The 10,000-nt window shown below is 44.6% G+C and overlaps 1 protein-coding gene across 1 annotated transcript in view; it reads right to left on the reverse strand.

Annotated features, from left to right (window-relative positions):
* Positions 1-9,577: 9,577 nt before the first annotated feature.
* Positions 9,578-10,000, reverse strand: part of dpyda (dihydropyrimidine dehydrogenase a) — a gene marked incomplete at both ends in the record, with an annotated part of 161,093 nt that continues 160,670 nt past the window's right edge. The window contains one exon of the mRNA XM_080854784.1: positions 9,578-9,745. Within this exon, the coding sequence (XP_080710910.1) occupies positions 9,578-9,745 (168 nt within the window). The remainder of the gene's footprint in view (positions 9,746-10,000) is intronic.

Consider the following 10,000-nt stretch of genomic DNA (forward strand, 5'->3'; position numbering starts at 1 on the left):
CTCACTGGCCACTGGCTCTTCAAAGGGAGAGCGGATATGGGCAAGGGTGGCGGTCCTTTGTGTGATAACAAAAGGGACCAACCTTTTCTCGGCTGAAAATAACTTCCAGGGCTCGAGACAATTATACTGATGGACGGAGAACCCCCCCCCCCCCCCCCCCCCCCCCCCACCTCCCACCTCCCACCTTCAACCCCGCACTCTCTAGTGCCTTGTGCCTCATGAGTGGAAAGAGGACAGAAGGGAAATAAATGTACAAACACACACTCTCACTCACGTACACACATACTCGCAATCACACACTTCTCCCAAAATGACAAAAAAATTTAGGTCCATAAAATGTCCAGCACTCTATAGTTAGGGGTCATTTTCTATCAAAGAACAGAAAAAGATAAATAGATAATGAAAACAGAAGTGAATATGTTAAATCAATGCAATCATTGTAAGTGATGTCCTGACTGGTTCTTTCTTTAATTGTAGCAGATTTATCGTTTTCATCTCTTTTCATCAAACTTTGACTCCTGAGCACAACCCACCATAGACGCTGTTCAGGACTTCCTGTGTGAGTCACTCCATCACTCCTGCTTCCTGTCCTCCAGTTCTCCTTCATCCCTGACCATCATCAAAGCACTCTGTTTTTCCTCAATTAATCTCACCACAGAGAGGAGGACCCTGTGCAAATAAGCCCTCCATGCTGACCCCCGGCACCCGGTAATGACGAGGGGCCTGGGGTCGCCACTCCACCCAGCCATCCCCATCATCCCTGCACCAGGACATCCGCCACAAATCAGCATACGAGAGCGGTGTGTGTTGTGTTGTTATAGTCTCTCGTGTACACAATCATGTCGAAATGAGATGTTAAATTAGTTCATCGAGTGAGACGCGAGCAGAGCCACGGCTTTGAATGAACGTCGGTGGCTCTCTCAGGTTTTCAAACGCAATTAATCAGCCCATTGTTCAGATTAGGTACAGAAAAAAAACTGCAACTCAGCCATAATAAAATCAATTTGCTACAGTGCTTGGATGGACCTATAATACTGCATTAAATAACCCAGCTTGAAGGTGCCCTTTGTTGTACCAAACAGTACAGAAATGAAGATATCATTGCTCTGCCCGGTTTGTGTATACAGATGGGCTCCTTCTCTGAATTTTTTTCTCCTTCGGTGACAGACTCTGTTATTTTCCTGTGAGCTGACAGCCTTTGATTCCATCACCAGGCCCTCGCTGCAGGACTGCATGTGTTGTGATATTATTAAAGATGCCCGCCACAGACGGAGAATGCAAATACATGCAGTAATGTAATAGATAGCATCATGCATCATTGAGTAGAGCAGAGAGAGAGAGAGAGAGAGAGAGAGAGAGAGATGGAGGGAGGGAGAGAGAGAGGGAGAAAGAGAGACTGGGAGAGACAGAGAGAGAAATGAAAAGAGAAGAAGAGAGACAAAAACATGCCTGGCCAGCCAGTGGTACTCGGTAGAAATTTGCATGTTATCAGACACAGAGTATCTCAATCAAAATGTCACACTCTGCCTGTAGACACTGTCTGCTGTATGCTTGCATGGTGCATTTCGAAAGACTATTTCTTTTTTAATGCCAGGCTTTTCTATTTTTGCGGGTGTTATTTATCTGTTTTTTTTTTCAAATGTCAAAATAACCATATAAATGCATGTAAAGAAAGTAGAGAGATAGATTTTTTTTTTTATGTTTCATTGTTGTTAATTGAAAGAAAGAAATTCACAGAGAAAAAAAAGACAGAGAGGAGGAAAGAAGGAACGGAAGAAAGAAAAAAAGAAGAAAGAAAAAGAAGAAAAAATACAAAAATTGGTTCGAAAAAAAAAATAGACTCCTGTTCACATTTTGAGCGCCACATACTTAGCACCCTCTCCAAAATAGCCACAGCCTACCTCATTACCATGGAGTGTGAAAACACTCTCCGGGATGAAATTATACATTTGATTTCCCGCTTTTCATCATGACATTTTTCTGTGGAGGCCCAGAAATCAAGGTAACAGTTTACAGTGAATGCTAAGCGACTGGTGGCAATCTGTGAATCCGTGCAATGAATGAAACAGGGCACGGAAAAGCTTTTTCTTTTTTCTCCTCTCCAAATCGCCTCCCTTGTCCCACCATCCCCTCACCAGCCTGCCTGCTTCTCACTCTGTCCCTCCGACTCAGAAGGCAAGGCGCCCTCTGATGGACAAATAGCAGCCAGCGCTCGAACCAATCCAGCCCTGATCTGGCGTGGACTTGGGCCAGATCCTTCTGCAGTCTTCTGCTGTTACAGAAAGGATAAAGATGAACAAGGTTGCTAAAGTCATTAGCTTTACCTTCATAGAGTTTTATGCACATCTTATTCTGTGTCTATTCAGGAGAGAGTGTTATTTCTATGCTATGCATCTTCTCGTAAGAGTGTATCTCTATAATGTTGTCTTACTCACTCTCTGATCATAGATCTGAACACCTGCGCACTATTCTAATGACGAACGCTAGGCTCGGAGAGTGGAGCTGATCTGTGGTCAGTGTGACACCGTCAGCGATGACCCAGTTCTGGCCCAGCAGGGGCAAATACCATCCTGTCCTCACCTCTCAGGCTCTGGTCGGGGGATTGGACCCCCATGCCACATCCCCTGAGTGACCTTTCAGTCTGATCAGCCGCAGGAACGAACACAACAAGAGTGTTGGAAACAGCAGACCAGAGGATAACAATCCTCTGAAATAACAACTTGTGCACACACAAAACCTCCTTTGGTGAGTCTCTCTCCAACTGAACTTCAGTACATGAAAGAAAGTCTAACTTCAGAGCTTGAAATGACTTATTGTTATGTAGAAGCAACGCCTTCAAGGGTCAAAGGAATATGCACACATACCACTAATGAAGTTCCTCAAAGCATTCTTTTTCTTTTCTTTTGCTGTTAAAAAAGATGACATTTGGCATTATTTGTTTTAATAAATACCAATGCCTGACACCATGTTTTGTTGAAAAGGTCAACTTATTATTATCTAAACGTGTGTGTGTGTGTGTGTGTGTGTGTGTGTGTGTGTGTGTGTGTGTGTGTGTGTGTGTGTGTGTGTGTGTGTGTGTGTCTCTGTGCGTTTGATGGACAGAGGGCTTAGTGGCGTATGGGAATAAGACTTCATAGGTAGAGGCGATGCTTGTTGAATTTTAAGATTGGTTCTTAATTCTACATGGCCAAAATCCAAATTTAAAACCCACTAATTGCAATCACACAGAGTGAGAGAAAGGGGAAGAAAAGAGGTCAGCTCAGGGAGTCTTATCCTGGGAATATCGAGACCATGCTTACAAAAAAATACTTTAAAAAAGAGATTCTAGAGAATAATGTGTCATGAATATTGCACAATAGCTCTGAGAAGATTGTTAATGATATGGAATGAATTGCATTGCAAAATTTGGATGGAGCTGCTTTTGACCCCGCACATTTGAACACACACATCAATACACAAATGTAAAAGTGATTGGTTCACCTTTGGCCTCCAGCTCATGTTCTATTAAAAGCATGTTGTAAAACTGCCATTCTTAGGAAACAAGCGTTCTTCAGTTATTTTTTTTTCAGTTCAGCTTTCAGATTTTCAAAAGCATCTCTCTCTCTCTCTCTCTCTCTCTCTCTTTCTCATCTCTCTCTCTCTCTCTCTCTCTCTCTCTCTCTCTCTCTGTAAAAAGTGTCATTTCTCAGGGCCAAATGAAAAGAAGACATGGAGGGCAGAACAGTGGAAACAGCCAAACTTTTCCAATTGACGATTTACCCCGGGCCACCCCATCTCTCTCTCTCTCCTTTTCTCTCTCCCCCCTCTTCCCCCCTTTTCCCTCTTTCTCTCACTCTCTCTTTCCTTCTTGCTTTTCTTTCTTTTGACAGTGAGGGGAGATGGATTCTTTTCACACGGGCATGCACACTAGAAAATCAAATTGATTATTACACAGTAGAGTGGATCCTCTATTACTATACATGTTTCAGGGAGCGTGTCCCCTTTGAAGCGTCGCGCCAAATGCCTTCTCTCACCCCCACCACCACCCCCTTCCCCGCTTCCACCAGCTCCGTCTGCCCCCGTCGACACTTCTGAAACGCAAAGATGAGTACAGTGCAACGGCAGGGAAAAAGAGAAAGGGGGAGCAAGGGAGAGGGAGAGAGAGAGATGGGGGGGGGGGGGGGGGAGAGAGAGGGAGAGAGAGAAGCTCACAGTGCATGTCAACTCTTATTCTTGGCTCAACGATGGAACGAGAGACGGGCATAACGAACGGCTTCAACAATGACACCGCATACGGCGTGCTCTGAGAAACTTCACTTCCAGAAGAATACAGAAATAAATAAAACGAAAAGGCTGGGTGAGAGATAGTGGGTCTGCCCCCTCAGTCTTCACAGCTTTCTATCAGTAATTTCAATTTTTTTTTGCCCCCCTCCCCACGTTTGTCAAGCTCAAGACAATGACAGCTCCTGGCACAATCTGGTGGCTGAGAATGAAGAGCTGTGGCCTCAAACTCAAAGGAAAAAAAAGAGAACGCAGGACAGAGAGAGAGAGAGAGAGAAAGAAAAGGAGGAGAAAGGTGTGAAAAACAAAAAACAGAGGGAGGAAAAGAGAGGGAGAGGAGCGAAAGTAAGGAGGAATAAAAAAAAAGGAAGAAAGACAGTACCGAATGAATGGTCAAACAAATGAATGAAGGACAGGGGAAGATATAGGATGAATGAAGCTGGACAGGGACTGACACAGAGTGAAGAAACAAAGTTTCCCTCAGTTTAGCCCATTAAAGCTCATGACACTGTGTACACAGACCCCCCCCCCTCACCTTCTCACCGCCGCCCATCTATCCCTCATTCTGGCCTGGCAGCCCCAAACATCAGACACAACGATTTCTCAGAGGCCTCTTCTCCTGCACCGGGCAGACAGGCCCGAGATATAGTATCGAGCGGCGTTCGGATGGGGGTGGAGGGGACAACAAACAGGAAGCTATGAGCTAATGCCTCTGTTCATTACAGCGACCTGATGAATGGCAGGCCCTCTTGAAAAGTTGGAGTGTTTCACCTGGGACATGGCTCAGATCGCTGGCCATCACTCCGACCAAAGTGCTGCTCCAGCAGAACTAGGGAGAGGAGGAGTAGAGGGTAGTGTGGGGAGGTGTATGTGTGTGTGTGTGTGTGTGTGGTGGGGGACGTGGGGGGGAGTAGCATCCGAACCATAAAGGGTTTGTTGCCATGGCGACACAGTAGCAGCAGCAGCAGCGTAGCGGTAGAAGAAAAAAAAAAAAACGCTGGTCGGTTGGAATCAAATGGAATGAGTTTGGTGGAACTTTGTGTGTGCGCGGGGGCTAATAACGCATGCACATCCCCCCTTTAGGTCGAAAACAACATCGCTGCGTTCGGCAAGGTCAGTGCTCCCCGTGCACTCGCTCGGTGTGCTTTCAAGTGCACTGCACTGCGCTGTTGTAATTATCATGCAATCAAGAGCCACACACAGCGCAAAAGACTCGGAAAATTCCACCCCATCTCGTCCATCTCTTCATAATGCAAGTTGCCTTTGTGCTCCACGGCGAAACCTGCCCGTCGCAAATCCCAACAAATTGTCTGAGTCGGTTTGGCCACCTTAAAAAAAAATCCCACTTTAACCCTCATTACTGTATTGCAGCTAGCGATCGGAGCTTGAGGCTAGGCTGAGTGCAGGTCCACGGCCACAGCAATCTCCCTCTGCTCCAAATTAGCACTTTCAGCTCATGACACAAACAAGACCACATGCTGTAAAACTCTGAGGTACTTTTTAAAACCAGGAGCTTGTTTGAACCAGTGTCTAAGCCTCCAGCCTTTTATCATTAAAGTCCATATGCACTGATAATGGACAACTTTGGAAGATATGGAGAGATCCTTTCTTTGGCAAAAAAGACAGCCTTTTATCACTTACAAGTTTCCTCATTAAACATTGGACTACGGTATGTGCAAATGAACAAAATGAAAATGATGAGAAGGCTTATAAACAACACTTGAAGCATACTCATTTACACAATAGTAACACTTGAAGCATACTCATTTACACAATAGTAACACTTGAAGCATACTCATTTACACAATAGTAACACTTGAAGCATACTCATTTACACAATAGTAACACTTGAAGCATACTCATTTACACAGAAGTAACACTTGAAGTATACTCATTTACACAGTAGCTGAGGCCTGCTTAACCTCAGGGTTCGGCCGAAGCCTATATCTGGTGAAAAAAGGGTGTATTCATTTTTTTTTCAAGGCAGAGCTCCTTGCCGTTTTCCATAACAAGATTCGTCTCCCTGTGCATATTGTGTGATCCATGGTTTTTCTAATGCACCACTTGTTCGTGGTTTATCTTCAAGCTCTTATATGACATCCTGCAGTGGCTCCCCAGGATTTCAAAAGCTTTTCCACCTTCTCTGCACACCCTGACATCTGAACTCTCAATCAATCCAGGTGCCTCAATCCACAATCCAGTGCGTAAGCACACACATACACACACCCGTATTAATCAGGATCAAGTCGGTGTCGGTTTCGTCTGAATACATCCCGCATCCATTTTAACGAGCTCGGGGGGGCGACCCCCTGTTAAAGCGGGCGAAGCTCACAGCGGAAAATAACTTGTTGTCAGGTCGCTTGCCCGCAGCACCGTGGTGACGGCTCACAGGCCCACACATTCCCTTGGTGCCACACCTCCACGCAGCGACTTGCCACTAAACGCGTCGCTGATGATCGCTTACCGTGGCCTCCGGTTCACGCCCGCACTCCAAAGATTGATGCCATGTTGATTTTTAATGATGTGCGGCGGAGTGAAGGCAGATGCAGGGCCGTGCTGGAAGAGCCTCCGCCTGAATCCGTGTTAAATGTCATTCTAATTATCCCGCCATCCAGTGAATGAGCGAGTAAACATTTACACTCACCCATGCCCCTGAAGCCTAGCCGCCACCGGGGAGAAGGCAGCTCTCTGCCACGCCACTCATCTCCAGTGCCGCTGGCTCCTCCTCGTCCCATCGCTAAATTCAACCTTGACTCCCCACAATACATACTGTCTGACAGTCGTGTAATCAGTGTTATTATGCTGTAAATATGATCGCCGCTGCGCGCAGGCAGTTATGCGCGAGCGGCCATATGCAGCTAGTCATACGTCTTTTTATTTTTAACCTTTTTTCTTCACCAGTTTTTGGTGGGCAATATCATATACTTCACCAATCCACAAGAAACTTGGCAGGCTTGAAGCCCCACATGTCTGATTCAAATGGTCCTCTTTCACCGGCTGAAGTGGTCAAATCATTCAACCCTTTGCTACTTGGGTCAGTTCACACATTCTGTTTGAACCCCAATGGTCGCTACTTGCGGCTAGATTTCATCCTTTTATTACGATAGTGTATACCCTTTTCCTGTTAGAAATGTCAATACTGTACATTTACCATAGTTTTCAGGCATATTCTTGCTTTCAACTCATAATCCTACATTTTATATATACACGAACATGCATATTTTTCAAAACTGTAGTTATACACTGTAGCTCATATTGTTGCCTGAATACATGTACATGTAAAATGCTCAAATTTAACATATCCTAAAATTTAACATATCCTAAAATTTAACATATCTGTTTTAAAGTCACACTATGCACTGCATGAAAACCGGAGAACGTAACTCAGAGGTAGGCTGCTGCTTCACACCCTATCAGTGCACAGCCGCCACATCCATAAATTATAGTTCCTTACATTTTCACTGAGAAAAAGACATACAACAAACTTGTATTGTTGCCAGAAAGAACTTTATTCTCGATCATTCTCTTGCTTTATGCGGCGGTCATATTTCACACTGCTATGCAGTACGTCTAGTCGTTACCTGTTATTTTCCTCGCTTGGGAGTCTGGAGAAATCTGTAAGACTAACCTGTTTCCTGCCCATGCTCAGTATCCATATAGCAAAGGTTGTTTACCTGGGATGTAGTGTAGTGTGATGTAGCATATTATAGTATATAGTAGAAATGCATACGAATGTAGTGGTATGGTGTGATATAGTATGGTGTTGGTTGTAACATACAACAGTACAGCTTATCACAATAGTATGCAGTATATGACATATAGTAAAGTTTTCAGGCCGTGTTGTCTTTATATTATAGATGTATGATAGATGTATCTCATTCAAACAGAGACCAAAACTAAAACAGTGTCAAGGTGGTTAGATTTTTTTATTCTTGTATTAGCACCAGTAAATACATTTTCATTTCATGTCAGCAAGCATTTATTAAAAAGAATATAGTTATCGACCAAGATTGCTTGGACTCGTAGACCTTAGTGCGTCTGGATTTATCTCTTCAGACTAAAATAACACAGTGGGTGGTCATTGCATAGTATGTGCCACTGAGAGTGACATGACATCACATACGCTGTTCCACAGTACAAAAGGTTGGACATGGTGTCCAGGTCCTGAGTGATGAAACATCCTGCTGGTGGTTAATGCCCTCAGAAGTGTGCGCTTGGAAGAAGACAGGTTATTTATTGAGACAGAAGTGGTCGAGCTGACCTTTAGGGTTCACAGTGAATCACAGTTAGTCCTCATATCTAACGATCTGGAAGCAATCAAAGATGACCTTTTCTAAACTCGTGTCCTATTATAGTACACCCGTGATTATAACTCATGGGCCAACACACAGGAATTAACCAAAATCGTTAAGGAAATCTGGCATGATTTAACGAACAAAACAAAACGACAACAACAACAAAAAAGGGGTTTCGATCGCTTATACATAACTTTTATCACTAGTAGCTGGCAATGGATTACATTTGAGGCACATATATTGAAAAAGCCCAGCAGCCTTGTGGATCTCTAAGGAGGAATTGGGACATAAAAGAGCTCCAGCTGCTTCAGGAGAAGAGCCTAGTCGGACAATGAAGGCACGGGGCATTCAAGGGCCGAGGAGGGAACACCTATTCATCTCTCTTCATTACCACTTCTTGTCCCGTGGATTATGTCCCCGGCAAACATAATGTCTCGGTTTATTGCGCTTGGAGTTTTGTGGATGGACTGCCATCACTCCACTTGTTAGGGAGATGTTGCATTTGGCTCCAGTGTGGCCTTCCAACCAACATCAGCATAAACATCCATTACCCCCCCCCCACCCCCCCCACACGCACACCACCTCCACCTCCTCTCCCCAGACCCCTCTCCTCATTGTCATTATAACCAGGGAGGGGGGGAGAGAAGGAAAGAGAGAGCCTGTGGATGGACGACATATTGCCCTGCTATTGTTTGGGAATAATGCAACTATTTGCGCCTGCATGATTATTTCTGGATAATTGGCTTGGGAGTATAAGGCAATTATTTCTCCAAACTAATTATATAGCTTTTCTTCTCTGTTGTATGCGAGTGTGTGCATGTGTGTGTGTTTTTTCAAACACATAATAAAGGTAATTTTTCACACTGCAATTATGAAGAAGAATCAATGTTTTGATGTAGACGCTCTGTCACGTTTCTATATTTCTCTTTTGTTTTGTTTGGTGTTTTTTTCTTCTCTCCTCTCCGTTCATCTCCGTTCTCTCTCTCTCTCTCTCTCTCTCTCTCACTCTCTCTCTCACTCACTCAGTACGCAGTAATGGCGGCAGGGAGGCCTCGCTTTGGTACGTAAGGCGTTGTCCTGGTAACCATTTTGATGCATTCAATGATGGGGCACACGCTCAGGCACAGAGTGCAACCCGTGCAGCTGTCTAACACGACAGGGAGGTGGGTCTCTGGGTCAAACGTAATAGCCTGGAGAGGAAGACAAAAATAATGGAACCGAAAGAAGAGGAAACAAAGTCAATCAGATTAGAAACGTTGTGGCCGTGCTTCTGAAAAAAAAAACACAGGTGGCACATAGCATTGGTTCTCAAGGGATGAGATGTCTCTGGACAAGTAGTAGCAGCAGCTGTAGCCTTGAAATTACAGTGTTTAAGCCTACACTACCTCGACCCACTAGGGTCCTCTGGTCAATGGTGCATCATCAATAAAATAACTTCCTCCAGA

This window comes from Sprattus sprattus, assembly GCF_963457725.1.
Source record: "Sprattus sprattus genome assembly, chromosome: 17".
Lineage (NCBI taxonomy): Eukaryota > Metazoa > Chordata > Actinopteri > Clupeiformes > Clupeidae > Sprattus > Sprattus sprattus.